At 37.4% G+C, this 26,224-nt stretch overlaps 1 protein-coding gene across 13 annotated transcripts in view; it reads left to right on the forward strand.

The window, feature by feature from the left end:
- Positions 1–25,804, forward strand: part of ARNTL2 (aryl hydrocarbon receptor nuclear translocator like 2) — a 129,051-nt gene extending 103,247 nt beyond the window's left edge. For 9 of the 13 annotated variants that reach the window (XM_023256877.2, XM_023256875.2, XM_023256881.2 and 6 more), the window contains 8 exons: positions 8,099–8,339; positions 8,736–8,842; positions 8,993–9,143; positions 10,076–10,134; positions 10,883–10,991; positions 21,467–21,554; positions 23,332–23,440; positions 24,786–25,804. In XM_023256877.2, the coding sequence (XP_023112645.2) occupies positions 8,099–8,339; positions 8,736–8,842; positions 8,993–9,143; positions 10,076–10,134; positions 10,883–10,991; positions 21,467–21,554; positions 23,332–23,440; positions 24,786–24,922 (1,001 nt within the window). In that variant the 3' untranslated portion in view covers positions 24,923–25,804. The remainder of the gene's footprint in view (positions 1–8,098; positions 8,340–8,735; positions 8,843–8,992; positions 9,144–10,075; positions 10,135–10,882; positions 10,992–21,466; positions 21,555–23,331; positions 23,441–24,785) is intronic. The other 4 variants (XM_023256879.2, XM_023256876.2, XM_023256886.2 and 1 more) reach the window with 2 other exon arrangements.
- The last annotated feature ends 420 nt before the right edge of the window (positions 25,805–26,224 follow it).

A 26,224-nucleotide genomic window follows, 5' to 3' on the forward strand; every position in this document is an offset into this window, starting at 1 on the left:
AAACCGTCTTCATCTTGCACATGAGGAAACTGAAGCCTTCAAAGGCTATGTAATTTGTCTAAAGTCACATAGAAAGTGGCAGAATCATGAACATGGCTTTAAAATCTGTATTCTTGGGGCGCCTGGGTGGCGCAGTCGGTTAAGCGTCCGACTTCAGCCAGGTCACGATCTCGCGGTCCGTGAGTTTGAGCCCCGCGTTGGGCTCTGGGCTGATGGCTCAGAGCCTGGAGCCTGTTTCCGATTCTGTGTCTCCCTCTCTCTCTGCCCCTTCCCCGTTCGTGCTTTGTCTCTCTCTGTCCCAAAAATAAATAAAAAACGTTGAAAAAAAAATTAAAAAAAAAAATAAATAAAAAATAAAATCTGTATTCTTCCCACCATGCCATGCTACCTACGAAAGCAGCTTCCTAGATGCCAAAAGGTTACTAATGAAAGAGATGCATTCTAGATGTGTGCAGCAGACACACAGCAAGGGGTTGGCTTTTGTTGTGGGAATGTATTCCTGCCCACACACGGATGCCTGCAGTCAGAATCAAATATCTTTTCAAAAGAGACTTTTTAATCTGCTCAAGCACTTGAACCAAATATTCACTTAATATTCCAGAACTCTGTGCCAAAGGCATACGGCTAATTTGGCCTAAGGAATAGTAAGGCCATGTGTTAACAATTGTATGGTCTTTCCTTGCAGTGCCTAGTTTGAGGACAACTGAATGTAGACAGACATGTAGACAGATAACTGGGTCAGGATAAGGTAACTGCAAAATTGAACCTTGATTGGCCACATGTGTGGGTGGGTTCCCACACATGAGATTATTTTGTATTCTACCTTAGCCAAGGAGAGTATCAAATGAAATAATTATATTTTACAAACACACAAAATCGAATAAAAATACAATTTTATTTTATAAAAATATTAAAAAATATATTTTTATATTTTATAGTTGCTTCTAAATGTTCTTTCCAGTAATAATTAGCCCATGAGATTGTGTTTTAAGATCACTTCCTATTAATGAGGAAAGCTCATTTTTTCTTCGTGTTTACCATGACACATCACTTACATTTAAGCTTTTAAATTATCAAGACTATTTTTAGAGCAGTTTTAGGTTTACAGTGAAATTGAAAAGGAGGGACAGAAGTCTGCTAGAACTGATACATGAATTCAGCAAAGTCGCAGGATACAAAATTAATGTACAGAAATCAGTTGCATTCTTACACACTAATAATGAAGCAACAGAAAGACAAAGAAACTGATCCCATTCACAATTTCACCTGAATCCTAAAATACCTAGGAATAAATCTAACCAAAGATGTACAAGAGCTGTATGCTGAAAACTATACAAAGCTTATGAAGGAAATAGAAGATGCAAAAAAAGGGAAAAACATTCCATGCTCATGGATTGGAAGAATAAATATTGTTAAAATGTCAATACTACCCAAAGCAATCTACACAATCAATGCAATCCCAGTCAAAATGGCACCAGCATTCTTCGCAAAGCTAGAACAAGCAATCCTAAAATTTGTATGGAACCACAAAAGACCTCGAATAGCCAAAGTAATATTGAAGAAGACCAAAGCAGGAGGTATCACAATCCCGGACTTTAGCCTCTACTACAAAGCTGTAATCATCAAGACAGCATGGTATTGGCACAAAAATAGACACAGGCCAATGGAATAGAATAGAGACCAAGTATGGCCAACTAATCTTTGACAAAGCAGGAAATCATATCCAATGGGAAAAAGTCTCTTTAACAAATGGTGCTGGGAGAACTGGACATGCAGAAGGATGAAACTAGACTACTTTCTTACACCATTCACAAAAACAAACTCAAAATGGATAAAGGACCTGAATGTGAGACAGGAAACCATCAAAACCCTAGAGGAGAAAGCAGGGAAAAACCTCTCCGACCTCAGCTGCAGCAATTTCTTACTTGACACGTCCCCAAAGGTAAGGGAATTAAAAGCAAAAATGAACTATTGGGACCTCACAAAGATAAAAAGCTTCTGCACAGCAAAGGAAACAACCAACAAAACTAAAAGGCAACCAATGGAATGGGAAAAGATATTTGCAAATGACATATTGGACAAAGGGCTAGTATCCAAAATCTATAAAGAGCTCACCTAACTCCACACCCGAAAAACAAATAATCCAAATAAACAAATAAACAAATGGGCAGAAAACATGAATAGATACTTCTCTAAGGAAGACATCCGGATGGCCAACAGGCACATGAAAAGATGCTCACCGTCACTCCTCATCAGGGAAATACAAATCAAAACCACACTCAGATATCACCTCACGCCAGTCAGAGTGGCTAAAATGAACAGATCAGGAGACTATAGATGCTGGAGAGGATGTGGAGAAACGGGAACCCTCCTGCACTGTTGGTGGGAATGCAAACTGGTGCAGCTGCTCTGGAAAACAGTGTGGAGGTTCCTCAGAAAATTAAAAATAGACCTGCCCTATGGCCCAGCAATAGCACTACTAGGAATTTACCCAAGGGATACAGGAGTACTGATGCATAGGGGCACTTGTACCCCAATATTTATAGCAGCACTCTCAACAATAGCCAAATCATGGAAAGAGCCTAAATGCCCACCAACTGATGAATGGGTAAAGAAATTGTGGTTTATATACACAATGGAGTACTACGTGGCAATGAGAAAGAATGAAATATGGCCTTTTGTAGCAATGTGGATGGAACTGGAGGGATCCAATGAAATAAGCCATGCAGAGGAAGACAGATACCATATGTTTTCACTCTTATGTGGATCCTGAGAAACTTAACAGAAGACCTTGGGGGAGGGGAAGGAAAAAAAAAGTTAGGGAGAGAGTCAAAGCATAAGAGACTCTTAAAAACTGAGAATAAACTGAGGGTTGGTGGGGGTAGGAGGGAGGGGAAAGTGGGTGATGGGCATTGAGGAGGGCACTTGTTGGGATGAGCATTGGGTGTTGTATGGAAACCAATTTGACAATAAATTTCATATTAAAAAAAAAAAGGAGGGACAGAGATTTTCCTTGTAGTCCTACCCCCACACATGCACACACCTCCCCCATTACCAACCTTTCCCACCAAAATAGTACATTTGTTACCAAGCATTAACCTACACTGACACATCATCATCATAATCACCCAAAGTCCACAGTTACCCCGGGGTTCACTCTTGGTATTGCATATTCTGTGGGTTTAGACGAATATATAATGACATGTATCCGTCATTATAACATCACACGGAGTAGGGACACTTGGGTGGCTCAGTTGGTTAAGCATCTGACTCTTGATTTAGGCTCAGGTCATGATCTCAGGTTTGTGAGTTTGAGCCCCATGCCAGGCTCTGCACTGACAGCGTGGAGCCTGCTTAAGATTCTTCTTCTCTCTCTACCCCTCCCCTGCTCATTCTCTCTTTCCCTCAAAATAAATAAACATTAAAAAATGGTTTATGAAAATATATACAGAGTAGTCTCACTGCACTGAAATCCACTGTGTTCTGCCCTATTCATCTCCTCTTACCCCCTGCCACCACCCCTGGCAAACACTGATCTCTTGCCTCCATGTTTTAGTTACACTTAAAAGTTTAAAAAATGTTTATTTATTTATTTTGAGAGAGAGAGAGCACAAGCAGGGGAGGGGTGGGGGTGGGGGTGGGGAGAGAATCCCAAGCAGGCTTCTTGCTATTAGTACAGAGCCTGATGCAGCCCCATGAACCATGAGATCATGACCTGAACCGAAATCAAGAGTCAGAAGCTTAACCAACTGAGCCACACAGGTGCCCCTAGTTATACTTAAATTTAATTTAAAAGAGTCGCTAGGAACTAGCCTTTTTATGCTAATTTTTGAAACTGAACTTAAGATTTATGGAACAGCCATTTCTCATGATTGGCTCTGACACACTCTAGTGAGGTTTCATTGTAATGTTCTGATTTTGTGTGTTTGAGATTTTCCATAATAAAAACTTTTTAAAAAATAAGCCAGATTGACATTAAAAACATTATTTCTGCCTGATTCTAACATAAATGTTACAGATTCATACTTTGAAAAAGCTTGTAAGATAAGAATATTCATGTGTCTCTGCTCGTGAAGTCAAGGGCTGATGCAGAACGGATGGCTACTTCCAAATATCTTGGGTGTTTCTTGAACCTAATAAGATAACCATGCAGGAGTACACCCAGAATCCCATTGGCTCCTTGTGCAAGTGTGGCAGATGCTGTCAGTACACCATGACCTGTCCTCTTAGCACCTACCACTTCAAGGGCATGGCACCTTGTTTCCAGTGTCAAACCTCTGTTAGACTCTACTAGACCTTCTCCCTTATTTAGAGACAGTTCTGCCTATACTAGTTAAGGGCAGACCTCAAGTGCTAGGGAATGAATGCTGCCTGTGAGCATCCCTCATCCAATGCCTAAAGGGACCTAATGGATAAACTTCCTAGCTCTCTTCTCCTTCAGATTACTTAGTTCTGAGGCTCTTGTTCTACATTTTTATTTCCCAAATACCCCCTGCCCATTTGGTTTTCCAAAGTGGCAACTTGCTAGAGAACATGTCCTTTATTAGCTTCCTCCTCTTCCCTGTCTCATCCTACTTCCCTACCAGTGTTCCTGGGATCACCTCTCAAATATGCTTCTTGTACCAGAATCCTTGTCTCAGGCTCTGCTTCTGTGAGAATTTAACCCAAGACAGCAAGATGTCAAGCTGAGAGACCTAGCCCTCAATCTGAAGAAAATTTTCACAAAGGATTTTGAAAAGATGTCCTGTAAACGAAGACAGTGTTTGGGTTAATATAAAATTTCCTCCCTCTTTAAAAATCATGGAGTAGGCTATACTTAAATCTACCCTTTGGAGCTGATGTAAATAGTTTGATGAGGATTGGGGCCGATGACCCCAATATTTAGGTAAAAATCTAAAGAATTCTTGAAATAAGAGTTTTTTTATGGGATTAAAAGAACACCTTAGATAATTGATTGAATGGATTACAGTGGACGGAATTACATAATCCCAACTAAAAATGTGTCAGTGAATAAATATTCACAGTGAGGATTGTGAGACAGATTAAGTTGGAAATTTGGTTGGCAACCCTGTTGTCAGAGAAGAATCAAAGCAAAATGCGAGGTCCTGTGTGATGAAATTCCATATGAATGTGACACTTTTTTAAACCTACATTTTTAGTTGAATAGAATATTTTTAGTCGGTATCATTTGTAAATTTGCAAACTAGTGTCATCAGAAATGCCAGACTCAGTGTATATAAGCTTTTTTACTTTTGACTGCTATCTAGTTTTACTATTAATAAAAACCTTGTTTTTACCACTTACCATAATTCCTTTATGGTATCTTGGATGTTATAAAGAAAGAACTTGGTAGGATTCCCAGGTTTGTCATTTAACTACTTGGGTTGATTATGGTGCCAATAAGCAGAATAGGGAGTAAGTGATAAAGATGTGGTTTGGCTGCATAATATTCCATTGTGTGTGTGTGTGTGTGTGTGTGTGTGTGTGTGTGTGTGTGTATTTCACATCTTCCTTATCCATTCATCTATTGATGGACACTTAGGTTGCTTCCATATCTTGGCTATTGTAAATAATGCTGCGGTGAACATGGGGCACATATATCCTTTCAAATAAGTATTTTTTTTTCCATTGGGTAAGCAGTGAAATTAACTAGATCATATGGTGCTTCTGTTTTTAAGGTTTTGAAAAACATACTGTTTTCTACAGTGGCTGTACCAATTTGCATTCCCACCAACAGTGTATGAAGGTTCCTTTTTCTCCACATCCTCACCAACACTTGTTATTTCTTATGTTTTTGATTCTAGCTATTCTGACAGATGTGAGGTGGCATCTCATTGTGCTTTGGATTTGCATTTCCCTGATGATTAGTGATGCTGAGCATCTTTTCATGTGTCTGTTGGCCATCTTTAGGTCTTCTTTGGAAAAAGGTCTATTTAGGTCCTTTGCCCATTTTTAAGTTGGGTTGAGGTTATCAGACAAAATGAATGAAAGGGAGTGGAAAATACAGGCTTCCAGTCATGGAACAAATAAGTCATGGGAATAAAAGGCACAGTATAAGGAACACAGTCAATGATATTGTAAGAGCATTGTATGGTGACAGATGGTAGCTACTTTTGAGTATAGCATAATGTTTAAACTTGTGGAATCACTGTGTTGTACACCTGAAACAAAAAAAAATTAAAGGAAATATCTGGATTGAGAATAGAAGAGACAATTTATAATTTAAGGCATCTGTGGACGATGGAGGAGGTGATGTCTGATAGGTGATGAGTACAATGTCCTATACATGGTTTACAAGAGCTAAATCTATCTGTTCCTGCTTTATTGTCAAGCCACACCCCATCACAGACCATGCCTTCACCCACATCTGACACTCTCTGCTCTGGGTTTACACTGGCTGTTGCCTCTGACTGAAACACCTTTTTGTATTCCTCCCCCTCCATCACCCAGACAACTCATGTTTGAACACCTTCTAAGACAGAGCACTCACAGCTCCACCCTTTTCTGCTGTGACTTTGGCATTAACTCAGTTTCCTGAGACAGTGGTGCTAATATAGGAACACCTCACTGGGCTATTAAAATTAATTTTACATCTAAAGCACTTAAAACAGCATGGCACAAGAAGTGTTCTTCAAGTCTTTGCTCTTACTGTTAGGTGCTGTCTTACAAGAGAGCCCACATCATCTTCTGTTAAAAAAAAATTCTTTTTTAAGATTTGTTGCAATAACAGTCTTACCAAATAGTGCTGATTTAAAACAATGAGTGTTCTGGTCTTTTCTAACTCTTATCACAAACAACTGTTTTAAATAATTTTTACCAGGCTTTCCCCTCCCATCCCTTTTAACCTGTAAGTTGGTTTTTTGTGTGTGAGTTGCCATAATCTGTATACTGCTTATCTTTTATGCCTGTGTTGTATCTCATTGTTTTAAGAATTTCCTGATATTTGAAGGGCACCTGGGTAGCTCAGTTGGTTAAGCCTCCGGCTTCAGCTTAGTTCATGATCTCATGGTTCCATGAGTTTGAGCCCTGCGTCAGGCTCTGTGCTGACAGCTTAGAGGCTGCTTCAGAATATCTGTCATCCTCTCTTTCTCTGCCCCTCCCCTGCACAAATGCACGTGCTCACTCTGTCTCTCAAAAATAAATATTTAAGGGTCACCTGGCTGGCTCAGTTGGTTAGGCGTCCAACTTTGGGCTCAGGTCATGATCTCGTGGTTCATGGGTTCGAGCCCAATGTCAGGCTCTGTGCTGACAGCTCCAATTCTTTGTTATTTTGATTGGGGCTGTTAAGCCTTTTCCTATGAGTTAATTGAGAATTTTCTGAAAAGTGAAATCAAATCAAATTTTATTTTTATACCTTTTATGAATTTCTCCAAATGTTTTTTTAATAATCTATTATAACCATAGATATCTATTAATCAGTATAAGTGCTAACGTAAGAAATTTAAGAATGTATGCTGTCTTGTATAAATTTTTGAATATGAATTATACCAAAAAGTTAGTAAGCTGAAAATAGTACCTTTGTGGTTAAGAGCAAGGGAGCTTGAAGTTTAAGTTTTTGTAACAGATGTGAATTGCTGTTATTTAAAAAACTGACTTGGAGGGGCGCCTGGTTGGCTCAGTCAGTTGAGTGACCGACTTCAGCTCAGGTCATGATCTTACGGTTTGTGAGTTCAAGCCCGACGTTGGGCTCTGTGCTGACAGCTCAGAGCCTGGAGCCTGTTTCGGATTCTGTGTCTCCCTCTCTCTCTGCCCCACCCCCACTCATGCTCTCTCTCTGTCTCAGAAATAAACATTAAAAAATTTTTTTTAAAAACTGACTTGGAAATATACTTAGCTACAGGCCTATTTAGACCTAAATTAATCTTTTAACTTTTTATTGTAGTATGTATAATTTAGTTGATGAGAAAAATAACCCATTACGAATAAGGTTATTAAATGTGATTGATGATTTCTTTTCAATGTAATACCTTTCCCCTTTCATATTTTAGCATCAAGAATACTTTATAGCACAATTATAACTATTATAAATGTCAAAGAAATTTAAGAGTTTATTCATAATAACACAAATGTTCTTTTTTTTTTTTAACTTTTGAATTAGATCATAGAAAATTCTGTACTATCCATTGCACTGGTTACTTGAGAAGCTGGCCTCCAAATATTGTTGGAATGGAAGAAGAAAAGGACAGTAAGAAAGACAGTAGTAATTTTACCTGCCTTGTTGCCATTGGAAGGTTACATCCATATATTGTACCACAGAACAGTGGAGAGATTAAAGTGAAACCAACTGAATTTATAACCCGGTTTGCAATGAATGGGAAGTTTGTCTATGTGGACCAAAGGTGAACATTTATTTATTGCCATAATGGTTAGCATTCAATGGGATACTTAAGGCTTCAGAACAGGAAATAAGTTTAAATGAAAAAAGAATGTGGATATGTGCATAATTTTGTTCAAGTCAAAAAATAAACTTGGAATATTTCTGAGCCAGTGGTGCAGAAACTGAGCATGGTCTGTGGCCACAATTTTATTGGTGAATGGTAAAAAGAGTCTACCCTGGGCTGGGGGGGATGTCCATTCTAGCCTGGGTCTAGGGCAGCCAAAGGGGGGGCCTGGTGATGCATATGGCTTACTCATCCCCTGTCACTTTCCCACTATTGTGACTGTATGTGGACCTACAGTACTCTGGAAGGGAATGAATTTACCAATCTGAAGTTTATTTTTGATTTTAAAACCAGGGCAACAGCAATTTTAGGATACCTGCCTCAGGAACTTTTGGGAACTTCTTGTTACGAATATTTTCATCAGGATGACCATAGTAATTTGACTTACAAGCACAAAGCAGGTAGGCATTGAGTAGGGTAATTTTTTGGTACTTTTTAATTACAGCTTCAACTCATTTTTCATTCCTGTGAAATCTGAAACTTGAATTAACCCTCAAGGGATTGATTTATGTAGTAGACCGTTATGCTGATTATTATCCTTTCTTGTTAAGTTCTACAGAGTAAAGAGAAAATCTTTACAGATTCATACAAGTTCAGAAAGAAAGATGGCTCTTTTGTAACTTTAAAAAGCCAGTGGTTTAGTTTCACAAATCCTTGGACCAAAGAACTGGAATATATTGTGTCTGTCAACAATTTAGTTTTGTAAGTAACTTTTATGTTGTTAAGACCTTTATGTTGATTTAAAATAAGTGTCATGTCTTTTCTTGTCTTGCTAAACCATTAAAGTTGCATGATCATCTGGCTTTATAACTTCAGTACGTACTTTTTGTAATTCATTCACTGTTGACTGGCGTTACTTCTCAGAATTAGGCTGAAAGTTTTCCCTTTTGGAATACATTTCTTTTTGCTTGGTGTAAAATGTGATAATAAATGCATTTAAGTACTTTCTTCCTACCTTTCATGGCCTTGTCATGACCTTCCAATAAATGATGTGGTTGTAGCTTTAAACTATATATCATCGTAAGAAATTGTTTTGTCCCACGGATCATTTTTATAGACATCTTCTAAGCCTGAGGTACTACATGTGATTGTGTAGGAATATTTGGCCGAGGGATAAGCACAAATCCAGCCTAAGCACTGCTTGCCAAACCCTGGCTATGTCTGTGTCAGCTAACTTAAAGGAAGAACAACTTTCCCTGCTTTGCTTAATAGGATAGCATAGCCCATTTTAACTATGATTATTTTTCTGTAAGTTTTTCATTGTAATTGCTGTAACATTAACCCAATTCTGTTTCCTGATCTACTATATTTAGGTTTTTAAAAGGCCCCCAAAGCTTGGCATTCCAGCACTATCCCCTGTTTATCATTCCAATAATCCTTGCCTTCTTATCATTAGTATACAAACCGAGAGTTTGTGACTGAGAAAATGTACCTTATAGGGTAATAAGACATTTAGCAAATGTCCTGGTACTTAGCACATAAATACTTTGATCTCTAGTGGTGACATTAACAATAAGTATATATAAAACAAAAAGGTCAAGAACTGATAAAGCCACTACATTAAAGCTCTGCTTATTTAACAATTTCCTTCACCTAAAAAAAAAAAAATCACCTATGGTGTTTCTTCATTCTAGGGGACATAGTGAGGTTAGAGAAGCATCGTTACTTCCTTGCAGCTCTCAATTATCAGAAGGTAAGCTTGGTTTTAAATGATGGGGATTTATTACTAGGAGTGTTGTTATTGTTACCATCTTTTTCTGTCTTGGAGAGGGAAAGATTTCAAGGTAATATTGCAAAGACTTGTAGGGCTAAAGTTTTCCTCTTTAGAATTTCTACAATTCTTTGATTACCCTTCCATTATACTCTTACACTGTATTGCAATTAGTTGTTTGTTCATCTGGTCTGCCCCTAGACCGAGTTCTTCGAGAGTAGGAATGGTATTTTATCCATTATCTATCTAGTGGCTAGCATAGTTCCTTGTAGTTTGTGGCACTCAATACATATCTGTTGAGCAAATTAATGAAAAGTATTAATGGGGAGTTTTTGCTTATCTTGGTTTTTCACCACAGGAATATTTTATTCTATTACTTGTATAAATAAAAACAGAAATATGAAGGAATATTAAAAATAAAGCAGTATTACTCTGGCTTCAGTGTGGAGATTAAAATGGGAAGGAACTGTGTGCTCAAGGGTTACAGGTCACGATTATACCCTCAATGATGTTCTACACATTTGACTCCTATCATTCTTCATACACGTCTTAAGCCATCATGAGTTATGTTTGTAATGCAAGCATTTCTAATATTTTAGGATGTAGCTAGTCTGTTTCTTTTAAAAAGGAAAATGGGAAATGTATTTGAATTGAGATAAAAATATTAACCAAAGTTATACATAACTTTTTAGAAGTCTTCAATTGGATTTTCCCTTTTGTTATTATTTAGAATCCTCAAAACCATCTTATATTAATGTACCTGGAATGTCTACTGGAATAGTACTTGGCCCTGGTAGTATTGGAACAGATCTTGTAAATGAAGTCCTGGACTTACAAAGGTAATGTTTTATTGCTGCAAATATCTTCACAAGTGAAATTATTATACTTATAAAACCAGTAGTCAAAAATCAGTAAGTTTCCTATATTCAAACAATAACCAGTTCAATAACATAATGGAAGAGAAGATCATTTTCATAGTAGCAACAAAAAAAGGTTAAGTATTATATGGGGCACCTGGGTGGCTCAGTCGGTTAAGCAGGCCAATTTCAGCTCAGGTCATGATCTCGTGGTTCGTGGGTTCCAGCCCCATGTCAGAGCTCTGCTGTTGGAGCCTGCTTGGGATTCTCTCTTTCCCTCCTCTCTCTCTACCCCTTCCCCCCCTCAAAATAAAGAAATAAACTTAAAAAAATAAAAACTATAAGAAGTGTATCAAGAACACAGGTATGGATTTTTATAATCTTAGTTTAGGAACTCCTTTCTAAACATCACAAAAAATCTATAATTCATAAAGAAAAAAGTTAATTATATAAAAACTCAAAACTTAAGCATAATAACCATTCTGAAAAAGGTAAATAATAAGTTGCAGAAAATGTGTGTTTCAGGTGATAAAATGAATATATCTTACTATAGAAGTTTGATAGTATAACATTATTAACTTCATTTAAACTTTATAAATAAACTTTATAACTTTATTAACCTTTATTTATATTAAAGTTTATATAGGGTATAAATAATAAAGTTATTAAAGAATTTTTTTAATTTTATTTTTTTTAACTGAAGTATAATTTTTTTTTCAATATATGAAATTTATTGTCAAACTGGCTTCAATACAACACCCAGTGCTCATCCCAAAAGGTGCCCTCCTCAGTACCCATCACCCAGCCTCCCCTCCCTCTCACCCCCTATCAACCCTCAGTTTGTTCTCAGTTTTTAAGAATCTCTTATGCTTTGGCTCTCTCTCACTCTAACCTCTTTTTTTTTTTCTTCCCCTCCCCCATGGGTTTCTGTTAAGTTTCTCAGGATCCGCATAAGAGTGAAACCATATGGTATCTGTCTTTCTCTGTATGGCTTATTTCACTTAGCATCACACTCTCCAGTTCCATCCACATTGCTACAAAGGCCATATTTCATTCTTTCTCATTGCCACGTAGTACTCCATTGTGTATATAAACCACAATTTCTTTATCCATTCATCAGTTGATGGACATTTAGGCTCTTTCCATGATTTGGCTATTGTTGAGAGTGCTGCTATAAACATTGGGGTACAAGTGCCCCTATGCATCAGCACTCCTGTATCCCTTGGGTAAATTCCTAGCAGTGCTACTGCTGGGCCATAGGGTAGGTCTATTTTTAATTTTTTGAGGAACCTCCACACTGCTTTCCAGAGTGGCTGCACCAGTTTGCATTCCCACCAACAGTGCAAGAGGGTTCCCGTTTCTCCACATCCTCTCCAGCATCTATAGTCTCCTGATTTGCTCATTTTAGCCACTCTGACTGGTGTGAGGTGATATCTGAATGTGGTTTTGATTTGCATTTCCCTGATGAGGAGCAACGTTGAGCATCTTTTCATGTGCCTGTTGGCCATCTGGATGTCTTCTTTAGAGAAGTGTCTATTCATGTTTTCTGCCCATTTCTTCACTGGATTATTTGTTTTACGGGTGTGGAGTTTGGTGAGCTCTTTATAGATTTTGGATACTAGCCATAACCAATTTTTAAAAAGAGCTTGGGGAATAAAATAAGTAGTAAAGAAGTTGGAGAGTAGACTAGAAAAATTATAAATGGCCAAGAACCTTCAACAATTGCTCACCCCTCTCCATACAGTTAAAAATATATACCGCTGGCCCTTGAACAGTATGGCAGTTGGGGATATCACCCCTCACAGTCAAACATCCACGTATAGCTTCTGACTCCTCCAAAGCCTAACTGCTAATAGCCTACTGTTCACTAGAAGCCTTACCAATAACATAAATGGTCAATTAACACATATTTTGTATGTTAGATGTATTGTATACTGTATTCTTACAATAACATATGCTAGAGAAAAGAAAATATTCAGAAAAATCATAAAGAAGAGATTTTGTTCCAAGGGGGTGATGTTAGAAGACCCTGAACTCACCTCCTCCACAGATACACCAAATCTACACCTATTTATAGAGAAGTTTCTCCTGAAGAAGAGCAGAGGTCTGACTAAACAGCTTCTGCACAATTGAAGATACAGAGACCACATAAAGAATAGCGAGAGAAATAGAGACTCAGTATCAAAGGGAATCCTCACCCTTGACACTGCAAACAGCAGTGAGAAGGGATACTGTGAGCAGATCATCTGCTGTGGGGCACATAAAAAAAGTCATGGATTAAAAGGTCAACTAGAATATACAGGAACCAGCCGAGAACTCTGTCAAATAGCAGGGGAACTGCTGGAACTTTGTCCAGGTCAGAGGGGATGGTGGCCACAGTTTATATGTCCCCTCCACCTTGAGAGTGTGGATGGAAGCAGGGTTCGGCATTCTAGGTGGCCTAATGCTTCAGTGAGCCCCATGCCCCGAGCCCACACCAGCCCTGCTGTACCACCAAGGTTGTCCCAGTGTAACACATGCCAGAACACACCTGGTCAGTGCTCACTACAGCTGCAGCTGTCTTGCAAAGCTGACATGGGTACAAAGCAGCCCAGAATACTCTAGACCTGAACCACTTCAGTTCCATATGACTTACTAGGGCACCTCTGGTCCATAGCACTCTGGGGCCACTTGGATCGTGCCTGCATTAGCTTCAGACACCCTATCAGAATGCCGTCTTCACAATGTGCCCCAGGACCCTCAGACTCAGCCCTGCCTTATGTTTAGCTGCCTTATGTTTAGCTGCCAGGCTGCCCTCTCTGTGGAGAGCCCCAGGCACCCCCAGCTTACACTGCCTCTTCTCTGCTGTCCTGCCAGGGCACCCTCTGTGCAGAGAGCCCCGAGACTACACTGGCCCATGCCCACATCAGCTCCAGCTATCCCACCAGGGAGCCCTAGCTCAGAGTGCCCTGGAATCTGCACCCATGCTAGCCACAGCTCTAGCCAGTCAGCAAAAGTCACCAGGCACATAGTCTACACAGAGGACAACCATACACAAGCCCATTCCTTCAAGTTTGGGAAAAGTAACTGTTCCACCTAATTCATAGAAGAAAAAAACAAAAAGTTAAAAATGAAAAGACAGAAATGTGTACCAAACAAAACAACAAGACAAAACCCTAGGCAAAAAACTAAATGGAGATAACCAGTCTACCTGATAAAGAGTTCAAAGTGATGGGCACCAAGATGCTCACTGGACAAGAGAGAAGAGTGGATGAACTTAGTGAGAACTTCAACAAGTTGACAGAAAATATTAAAATAATCAGAATTAAAGGATACAATGACTTAAATGAAAAGTATAATAGAGGTAATCAGCAGTAAATTCGCAGATGCAGAAGAATGGATCACTAATTTTGAGGACAAGGTAGTGGAGAGCATCCAAGCTAAACAACAAAAATAAAAATAGAATGAGGACAGGTTAAGGGATCTCTTGGACAATATCAAGTGAACAAACATTTGCATCATAAGGATCCCAGAAGAAGAACAAGAGAGAGAAACGGGCAGAAAACTTATTTGAAGAAATAGTAACTGAAAACTTCCCTAACCTGGGGAAGGAAACAGACATCTAGGTTAAGAAGGCAAAGAAATCCCCAAATAAGATAAACCCAAGAAATCCACACCATGACACTTATCTTTAGTTTTTGACATCTTAAATTGTTAAGAGAGGATTTTAAAAGCAGCAAGAGAGAAGCAGCTAGAAACATATAAAGAAAACTTCATAAGGTTATCAGCTGATTTTTCAGCAGAAAATTTTCAGGTCAAGAGGGAGTGGTATGATATATTCAAAGTGCTGAAAGGAAAAAACTACAACTAAGAATATTCTACCCAGGGGTGCTTGAGTGGCTCAGCTGGTTAACCGTCTGACTCTTGATTTTGGCTCAGGTCATGATCTCATGATTCGTGATTCAAGCTCCTCATCAGGCTCTGCACTGACCGTACAGTCTGCTTGGGATTCTCTCTCTCTGCCCTACCCCTAGTCTCTCTTTCTCTCTCAAAACAAATAAAGAAACATTTAAGGGGGGGGGGAGGGATATTCTTTCAGCAAGATTATCATTAAGAATTGAGGAGAGGGATACCTGGGTGGCTCAGTCAGTTGCGTGTACAACTTTGGGCTCAGGTCATGATATCATGATTCACGAGTTCAGGCCCCATGTTGGGCTCTATGCTGACACTCAGAGCCTGAAGTCTGTTTCAGATTCTGTGTCTCCCTCTCTCTCTGCCCCTCCTCCACTCATGATCTGTCTCTCTCAAAAATAAAACAAAAAATTAAAAAAAAAAAAGAATTGAGGAGACATAAAGAGTTTCCCAAACATAATTAAAGGATTTCACCACCACTAAACTGGCCTTATGTGCAATGTTGAAGAGAAATTTTTAATCAGAAAAGGCCATAAATAGAAGAAAATTGTGAAAGGAAAAAATTTCACTGGTTAAAAAATACACACAGTAAAGGTAGTAGGTCAATTACATATAAAGCTACTATGATGGTTAAAGAACAAAATTAGTAAAATTAATAATATCAACAAATTGGTTAAGGGACACAAAAATTAAAAGGTATAAAATATGATATCCTACACATAAAATATAAAAGGTGGGAGTAAAAATGTAGTGCTTTTAGGATGTCAAGCTTAAGGGGTACCTGGGTGGCTCAGTTATTTAGGTGTCCAACTTGGACTCAGGTCATGATCTCGTGGTTTATGAGTTCAAGCCCCATGTTAGGCTCTGTGCTAACAGTGCAGAGCCTACTTCGGATTCTCTGTCTCCCATTCTCTGTACCCCTCCCCTACTTGCTCTCCCTCTCTCTCTCAAAAATAAATATTAAAAAAAAATTAAAATGTCAAACTTAAGAGACCATCAACCTCATATAGTATACATTGGATGTTATATGTGAAACTCATAGTAACCGCAGCCAAAAATGTATAAAAGATATGCAAAAAAATTAAGAGAAAGGAATCCCAGCATAACACTAAAGAAAGTCATCAAATCACCAGGAAAAGAGCAAGAAGAAAAAACAAAAAACTACAACAACCAGAAAGGAAGATACAAAATGGCAATAAGTACATGCTTATCAATAATTACTTTAAATGTAGGGGCACCTGGGTGGGTTAAGCATCTGACTTTGGCTCAGGGCATGATCTCATAGTTCATGAGTTTGAGCCCTGCATCGGACTGTCTGCAGTCAGGATGGAGCCCGCTTTGGATCCACTGACCCCTCTCTCTACCCCTCCCCTGCTCACTCTCTTTCTCTCAAAAATAATCATTAAAAAAATAATAATTTCTTTAAGTGTAGATGTTCCAATCAAAAGACATAAGGTGATTCAATAGATAAAAAATTAGAACTATATGCTGCATATAAGAAACTCACTTCAGAGCTAAAAACATACAAACTGAAAGTGAAGGGATGGAGAAAGAGATTCCATTCAAATGGAGGCAGGAAAAAAAAGGCGCTGGGGTAGTAATACTTCTATTAGACAAAATAGACTTTAAAACAAAGACCATAGCAACAACAAAGAAGGGTGTTACATAATAATAAAGGAATCAATCCAATAAGAGGATATAATGATTGTAAATATCTATTAAACCCCACATGGAAGCACCTAAATATATAAAGAAAATATTAGCAGGCATAAAGGGGGAAATTGACAGTAATACAATAATAGTAGGGAACATTAACACTTCACTGACATCAGTGAATGAGAAAACAGTGACTCTAAATTACACATTAGACCAGATGGACATAAAAAAATATATACAGAATGTCTCATCCCCAAATAGCAGAATACACATTTCTTTTATTTATTTAAAAAAAATTTTTTTAATGTTTATTTATTTTTGAGAGAGAAAAAGACAGACTGCAAGTGGGTTAGGGGCAAAGAGAAAGGGAGATACAGAAGCTAAAGCAGGCTCCAGGCTCTGAGCTATCAGCACAGTGCCTGATGCAGGGCTTGAACTCACTAGCTGTGAGATCATGACCTGAGCCAAAGTCCGACACTCAACTGACTGAGCCACCCAGGCACCCCTTCTTTATTTATTTTTTAATGTTATTTTTGGGAGAGAGACACAGACAGACAGACATGTGAGCAGACAGAAGGGAGGGGAAGAGAGAGAGAGAGAGGGAGACACAGAAGCTGAAGCAGGCTCCAGGCTCTGAGCTGTCAGCACAGAGCCCGACACTGGGCTCAAACTCACAAACCATGAAATCATTACCTGAGCCCAAGTTGGAGGTTTAACCTACTGAGCCAGCTAGGTACCCCAGAATACACATTAGATGCACATGGAGCCTTCTCAAGTATAGATTGCATGCTGGTGCACAAAAGAATTCTCAATAAATTTAAAGAAACTAAAATTATATCAAGCATCATTTCTAACTACTACAATATGAAAGTAGAAATCAATTACAATAACAAAACCCTGGAGAAAACACAAACTCATGGAGGCTAAACAACGTGCTCAACAACAAGTGGATCAACGAAGAAATGAAAGAGGAAATTAAAAAATAACTAGAAACAATAGAAAATGGAAACACAATAGTTCAAAATCTTTGGGATACAACAAAAGCAGTTTTAAGAAGGAAGTTTATAGTGATACAGGCCTACCTCAAGAACCAAGAAAAATCTCAAACAATGTGACTTTATCTGTAAAGGAACTAGAAAAAGAAGGCAAAATCCAAAGTTGGTAGAAGGAAGGAAATAATAAAGACTAGAGTGGAAATAAATGAAATAGAGACTAAAAAAAAAAAAACAAAAAACAAAAAACAAAAAACAAAAAAAGATCAGCAAAGCTAAAAGTTGGTTCTTTAGAAAGATAAACAAAATTGATAAACCTTTAGCCAGACTCATCAAGAAAAAAGAGAGGACTCAAAATCAGAAATGAAAGAGAAGTTGCAACCTACACTACAAAGGAATATAAGAAACTACCATGAAAAATTGCCAACAAATTGAATAATCTGGAATAGATAAATGCCTAGAAATATACAGTCTTACAAACAGGAAGAAACAGAAAATCTGAACAGAGCCATTGCCAGTAATAAAATGGAATCAGTGATCAACAACATCCCAACAAACAAAAGCCCAGGACCAGATGGGTTCCCAGATGAATTCTACCAAACATTTAAATATAGTGTTTTGAGATTTAATTTGTTTAGAACAATTAGTTACATCATGGGCAGCACCCCATAATCAATTACATTAGTATTTATGCTTTGAGAAGTATTTACAGATTAAATGGTAAAACGTCTGGGAGGAGAGGAGAGGAGGTTGGGGTGTATACATTAAATAAGATTTGGAAAAGAATTATTGATCTTTCATTGTATTATCTACTTTTATATCTTTTGGAAGTTTTCCATAATGAAAGTTCAAAGATCTATTTCTGGAGTGAATTGTTACAAATATTAGGAGGGCAGAGTAGGATAAAATATTAGCTTCATATCAGGTCAGACTTGGCCAAGTTCAGATCAGTTCTAATTTTGCTGCCAAATAAATTATGGGAAATCTTTCAGTGTTCAAAGCCTTTTTGATTTTGGAATTGTAGAGAAGGGTCCTAAAACCTCACAATATAGAACAATACGGAAATTTGTTCAGACTAGTTACTTCTCCTATTTGCAACTAGGCATTGGGGGGGCGGGGGTAGGAGACATACAAGGGAGAAGAAATTTTTGCTTTTTATTTTCTGCCTGTTTATACAGTTTAAATTTTCATATTAAAAAGTTTCCATTGAAAAAAACTCAGACATTTGTCATGTGACTACTGTCTGCCCAATTTTATTGAATATTGAATACTTGCAATGTGCTATATACTTTTAAGAATTGAAAGTATTATGAAACATATGCACAAGAATATGCATATGACCCATCATACACTTTGATCATAAATCTCTTAACACTTAATACGTAAAACTGAAAGTACTATATAGTATATAATTAAATGCTTGAGTGTGTAATTTGTACATTCTTGGCATTTAATCCTATACGGAGTTTCACTATAGGATCCAGGTTTCCTTCTAGATGTAAGATTTTACAACTAAATGGCTTAAGTACTGAAAACAATTGTATCAGCAAAAAGCATTTTCTTTTTTAATTGTGGCAAAACATAAAAAGCTTAACATTCCTAAGTTTATAGTTGAGTAGCATTAAGTACATTTGCATCATCATGCAATCACCATCACTATCCATCTCTAGAACCTTTTACCTTGCAAAACTGAAACTCCCATTAAACAACAACTTCCCATTTCCCTCTTCCCTGAGCCCCTGGCAACCACCATTCTACTTTCTGTCTCCATGAATTTGACTGCTCTAAGTAGCTCTTCTGAATGAATCATAATTATTTGTCCTTTTGTGAATGATTTCTTTCACTTAGCATAATGCCTTCAAGGTTTAAGCAGGTTGCAGCATGTGTCAGAACTTCCTTGTAAGGCTGAATAATATTTCACTGTATATATATGCCACATTTTCTTTATGCATTAATCTGTGGATCCCACCTTGTGGCTATTATGAATGTGGGTATACAAGTATCTGTTCTACTCCCTGCTTTCAATTCTTTTGCATATGCACCCAGAAGTAGAACTGCTGAATCATATGGTGATTGTATTTTAAATTTTCTGAGGAACCACCATTCTGTTTTCCATAGCAGTTGTACCATTGTACGTTCTTACCAGCAGTACACAAGTTTTCTAGTTTCTCCACATCCTTGCCAACACTTGTTATTTCCTGTACATTGATAGTTCTCTTGATGGGGGCGAGGTGGTAGCTCGTTGTGGTTTTGATTTGTATTTTCCTAATGATTAGTGATTTTGAACATCTTTTCATGTGCTTATTGGCCACTTGTAGTTCTTCTTTGGAGAATTATTTATTCAGGTCCTTTGCCCAGTTTTTCACCGGGCTGTTGGTTGTTGAGTTGTAGTTCTTTACGTATCCTGGATATTAACCCCTTATCAGATATAGGGTTGGTAAATATTTTTTCCCCTCTCCGTGGGTTGCCTTTTCACTCTGTTCATAGTTTCCTTTGATATACAAAATTTTTAAATTTTGATGTGACCCAGTTTTGTTTTGGTGTTTTGACACCATCTAGAAAATGATCACCAAATTCAATGTCATAAGGCTTTTCCCCTGTTTTCTGCTAAGAGTTTTATAATTTTAGGTCTTATGTTTAGGTGTTGGTCCATTTTGAGTTAATTTTGTGTACGGTACAGGGTAGGGTCCAACTTTCTTCTTCATGTAGCTATCCAGTTTTCCCATGTCATCAGTTGAAGATTATCCTTTCCTCCATTGAATGGTCTTTAGAGCCCTGCTGAAAATCATTTGACCATAGATGCTGGAAGGGCACTTTAAGAGAAGTGGAACTTGAGCCACACATTGACAACTGAATACCATTAGAATGTCTAGGAAGCAGTGGGGAGGGTGTTTACCCATGGGGGCACTGCAGCCAAAGTATAGAGATAGGTAGGAGAAAGCATGATGGTTTCAGCATAACAAGGAGTTTGTGAGAGAAGTTGGGTTGCTGAGCAGTGCGGAGTTTTAACCAAGGAGAGGTCACATGGTGAAGGGACTTAAATAGCAGGTTTCTGCCCAGGTGACTAATATGAAGCTGTATTTTAGATTAATGTGGAAATGAAGTCCAGGGACGGGGGTGCATCTTTAACCTAAGGCTAATTGAACAGGTAGTGGTTTTAAATAATGAACTATAGAATGAGAAACCAGCAAAGCTATTTACATGGGCTGTCCTATGAAAAATCTCCAAGACAGGTCAGTGATTTTTTCCACTGTGTTTGATACCTAATTCATTTCATTCCTGCGTTTTAATTTCTTCCTCTATAATTTCTTGTCAACTAGTTTTTTGAGAATAAAGACAAAGTTATGCTAATGCCATTATGAATTTCACATAATCGAGCACTTAACTTTATACGATACTATCCAAGTTTTGAAGAGACTAATATTGTCTTGAAGAGATTTATGACTAAAGCATATGATTTTGTTTGTGTTGTTTTATGTTTCACTGATTTTGTACCTGGGGATGACTTATTCTAGTAAAAATGTGACCATTTTTCACTTAAAGGTTGTGGGATGTTAGGAAATCTTTACTCTCAGCTCTGTTGTCTATAAGGAACTGATAAGGAACAGATTCTTTATGTGAATGCCTATTTTGAACTGTATTACTATTCAAACTTTGCCACATGCTATATTAAGACAGGCAACATGACTTACCTAAGAGCTCTTACCCTCAGAGTTTTAGGTTTCTATTTACCACAGGCTACTTTTCAGCGGCCCATAGTAAAAAGTAAGTATGGCACTGAACAAATTAGTCTAATTGTGAAAACTGTCATGACATTCAGTCTCCTGTTTCTCACTGTATTTTTATCAGTAGATTATGCATTTGGAGGAGAAAATTACCTTATACATAGAGAAAAATTTTATGTGTCACTTTTTAAAGGTTACAGGCTTCTTCCTCCCTTGAGGACTCAAGGCCAGCAGATTTAATGAAAGATTCTCACACTATAAACTGCAGGAAAGTAAGTACGGTAAGTGTTAATATTCATGAAATATAATTTCTTTTGAGAAAAGATGCCGTCCTGTAAAAACTCTTTCCATGGGTTTTAAGAGGCAACATAGAATAGTGGCTGACAGCATAATATCTGGATCCGAGTTGTGACTCAGACATTTATTGCCAGGCAACCACAGGCTTGCTATTTAAACTCTGTGCCTCAATTTCCTCATCTGTTAAGTAGGGATAATAATAGCACCGAACTCTTGGAGTGGTGTGCAAATGAAGTGATTTTATGCAAAAACAAACAAAAACTTAACAGTGACTGGTACACAACCTGTGACCAATAAATGGTAGCTATTAATGTTATTTTAATGGGTTCTAATTCAGTGGATTAAATGTACTCCTTATGGTGTGGGGAAAAATTACTATAAGCTACTATTTAATTCAATTTAACATATACTAGCTATTTGAAATGCATGGTTACGTTTACAAAATTGATTAAATGTAGTCCTAAATATCTGAGGAGCCATCTACAATATAATTCTAATGTATCCCAGACAACAAAAAGATCTAAAGTGGGACTATAAACTAAGTGGTATAAAAATATAAGAGAAATCTGACCGGAAATTGAAAAAATGTTTTTATATACATGTCCTAAGTCTTTCGGTCTAGTATTTAAGTTTTACTCCTACATTTAGCAAATGTTTATTAAGTACCCCTTTTTTGCCAGACAATAAGCTAGAAGCAGGGAGTTACGGCATTCCAACATAATCTCCAAGTAGTGTGCATTATATAGACATTTCATAGATCAAATTCACCAACTTAATAAGAAAGTGTAGGTAAATGAAGTATTTTTTTTCACCGAGCATTACTGCATTTATTGAGTGTTCAAAATAAGGTTTAAGAAACCATACATTGCTTAAGGGTATTTATATAGGTGCTAAAATTATAAAAGTAACAAGAAAATCAACATAAAACTCAAGACTGTGGTGACTTCAGCAGAAGAGAAAAGGAGATGTGATCGGAGGGCAATTGCCAGGCTAATAAAGTGTCAGTAATATTATATTGGTAAATGATGTATATTGATAAGCTACATTAAATATTGAATTGTGTGGCGACTGGGTGGCTTAGTCAGTTTAAGCCTCTGACTTTGGTTCAGGTCAGGTCATGATCTCATGGTTCCTGAGTTCGAACCCTGTGTTGGGCTCTTTGCTGATAGCTCAGAGCCTGGAGCCTGCTTCAGATTCTCTGTCTCCCTCTCTCTCTGCCCCTTCCCTGCTTGCTCTCTCTCTCTCAAAAATAAACAAACATTAAAAAAAATTTTAAATACATTCAATTGTTTGGCTTGTAACTCTGCAACAATATGAAAACTTGTTGGTAAAAGCCTCTAGTTTAATCCATTTCCCACTCCAAAGCACTATTTCCCATTGTAGTTTCATGTGTGATAGTTTTATGATCATTTTCTTAAAAAAAAAATAGCTTTTCCTCCTTAATCCAAAACTTGTCCTTATGGCATGTACATTCAGTTATTGTTATAAAGAATGTGGACCCTGGCGTCAGGTGGATGGGTTAGAATAATGGCCCCAACACTCTGGGCAAGCTTTAGCGCTCAGATTTCTGACCTCACAATGTTCGAGACACGAAAGGAGAGGCTGCTTGTGGGGTCCTGGCACATAGTACTGGGCAGATGCAGGCTGTCATACTGATGATGGCAGTGGTGGCACTGCCATCAGGCCCACATCCGACCATTACTAAGAGGTCATTATTTCACTCAAGTAGGAGCCTTACTATTTATTATCCTGTCTTTTCAGATGTCAAATAAGGAGCCGATTCCACGAAATCCTTCTGAAATAGGGGAGCCAGAGGCTCCAAGGCAAAACCACAGTGCTGTTCCTTCCCATAGTCACGAGCCACTCCTTGGTAGGTTTTCTTTGGCAACCACCCACCGTCTTAGTTTACCTAACACTTTCTTAATCATTGTATTTTCAGAATTAGGAGACTTCTGGAGAAGCAAATAGTTAAAACTAAGATTTTTTTCAAAATCCTAAATGCAATAAATCACACTCTTGACTTTAAGGTGTATGCTACCTAATGCACCTGTCATTGTAAGTTCAGTTATTAATTGAATCAGTTATGGGTATCGTTAATACATGCCATTTAGATAAAACTAAGGTACTTATATCTAGGGAAAAAACGTCCATTCCCAAGAATAAGAACTTTTGAATGATACCAATCACAAAGTGTTTAAGATGTAATTATTCATTTTAACTATGTTTATGCAGACTCAAATCAAGTATACAGTTGTATACCATACATAACTAACATTGATCTACTAGAAATGTATGTTAAAGAGAATCAAAGAGGTTGAAAGAAAACGAAGATCAGCTTCATGCAGAGCCACATATTCATCATCTCAAATTGCATTGTACTTTGAAAAATTTCTAGAAAACTTTGGCTAATCTGTAGCTGTGTGTTAACGTATAATCTCTAGAACCTTTTCCTTGTATCTAACTTATAACTCATTTCTATGGTTTCTTATTTCCTTTTTCAATAAAAATCTGGGCATTTCCCCTTTTATAACATTTTCAGATTTTTGGAAGAGGATGCTTTTGTATCCATCTTCTCATTCAGATTAAACAAAGACAAGGCATTTTTTCCTTGGCATTTTCACAAGGCATCAGATTAAAGTTAAATCTATCCTTCCAGGCTCTGTACATACACATGCATGAATTCTGGCCCCTAGCTTCCAACTGTCTTTTACCACTGTCATTTTCTATTAGAAAATTCATAGACTAGCTCACTTATGTGTATCAAGTGAGTTATGTGCAATTTCTGTGACAGCACCTTGTTATAAAAAGAGGTGACCCATTTAAAAATATATCAGCCTTCTGCAATTTAAGACAGAGGTTTTGCCTTCAAAATTACCTTGTATAGTGTTCTTGCCTTTCTTTTTAGTTTTCTTCAAGTTTTTAATTCAAGTTAGTTAACATACAGTGTTACATTAGTTTCAGGTGTACAATATAGTGATTCAGCACTTCCATACATCACCCTGTGCTCATGATGGCAAGTGCCCTCCTTAATCCCCATCACCTATTTCACCAGTCCCCTTGCCTACTTCCCCTCAGGTAACTATTAATTTGTTCTCTATAATTAAGACTCTGTTTCTTGATTTATATCTCTTTTTTTGCTTGCTTTGCCATTTTTAATGATACTCATCTTTTAACCTCCAAATGTACTCACATGAGTCTGTATTTTAATTTGATAGGCCAAGGTGCCCAGCTGGATTTTGATGCCCTGTGTGACAATGACGACACAGCCATGGCTGCCTTCATGAATTACTTTGAAGCAGAAGGGGGCCTGGGAGACCCTGGGGACATCAGTGATATCCACTGGACACTCTAGCATTTGATTTTCTAACTCTAAAAATTAGGAATGTGATAAAGCATTTCATTTACAAAAAAAACCTGTACAATCTTCTGCTCTGTATTGATACTGTTCTTATCTTTTATTCCTATTAATGGTCTACCAATTTTTATAGATTTGCACCTTTCACAGCAGTATGGGGGAAATGTGAGGTTTCCCTTCACAAAGAATGGCTCAGCGTTTCCTACAGACCCCTTGGCTCAGTGAAATGGCTTAAAACCCACTAGTTGCTGTATTTTTGCTAAAATATTTCTAACCAAGAATATCACATACACCTTGTTTTGGTTTTGTTTTTATTTTCTGGTGCAATTTTTAAGTTTGGGGAATTTAATATATTGTGTCTAAGATTCATTTATAATTGATTTATAATAGCAGATTTATGTAAATTGGAACATCACCATTTCCTGTGTATTTCCTTAGTTGAGAATAGGGCTTAAATATTTTAAGAAAACCGAGTACTTGAACATGTAAGAAATGATATAATCGGTGCTCATAATTGTAATGAATACAGTATTCAGTCGTTGTAGACTTGGATACAGGGTATTTATGCTTAGTGAAGCACTTGAGATAGACTTTAAGTGAGATGATTTATTTAAACTCAGGAAAAAAAAAAGAAAAGAAAAGCTGGGAGAGTTTCAACTTTGCTTACAGAAGACCTTAGTCCTAGTTCTTGGTAATTAACCTTTGCATGTAAGAATTGCTGTTAACATAACCAATCAAGATTTTCATTATATCTAAAACCAGTTTTTGATGCAGTAAAGGTGCTTAGTGAAGGATTAGCCATGGAGGGAAAAAAAACAAGCCCAGGCAGGATAAATGTCTTGTGTAAAGTCACAATTAAATTCGTATTTTTGAAATGTTTAATGTGTATAAACCAGTTTCTTTATACACATTTGGGGAAGCACTGGTTTCGCTGGTTAAATGATGAATTGACTGACCCAGGAAATAGCTGTGGCCTGCTAGATTAGGCAATTATGGTTACTGTTGCCTGTAGCCAAAGGTAGTTATGTAAAGGCTAAGTATAATTTTGAAACTATGAGGCAATGAGAAAGAATGTAAAAACCAATTTTCTAGCTATAATTACAAATTTGGAGATCATTTTTTAACTAGTAACTGAGAGGTGGCTTAAACTGAGTACAAGAAGAATATTTAAGATAATACATGTATATCTACCTTTTTGAAGATCATAATTTCATTATACCTTATGTTTTAATTGCTCTTTCTAGTTTACCCAGTGTGTTTCCATGTATATATATATATATATTTTTTTTTTTTTTTTTT

The sequence above is a fragment of the Felis catus genome, chromosome B4 (genome assembly GCF_018350175.1).
Source record: "Felis catus isolate Fca126 chromosome B4, F.catus_Fca126_mat1.0, whole genome shotgun sequence".
Classification (NCBI taxonomy): domain Eukaryota; kingdom Metazoa; phylum Chordata; class Mammalia; order Carnivora; family Felidae; genus Felis; species Felis catus.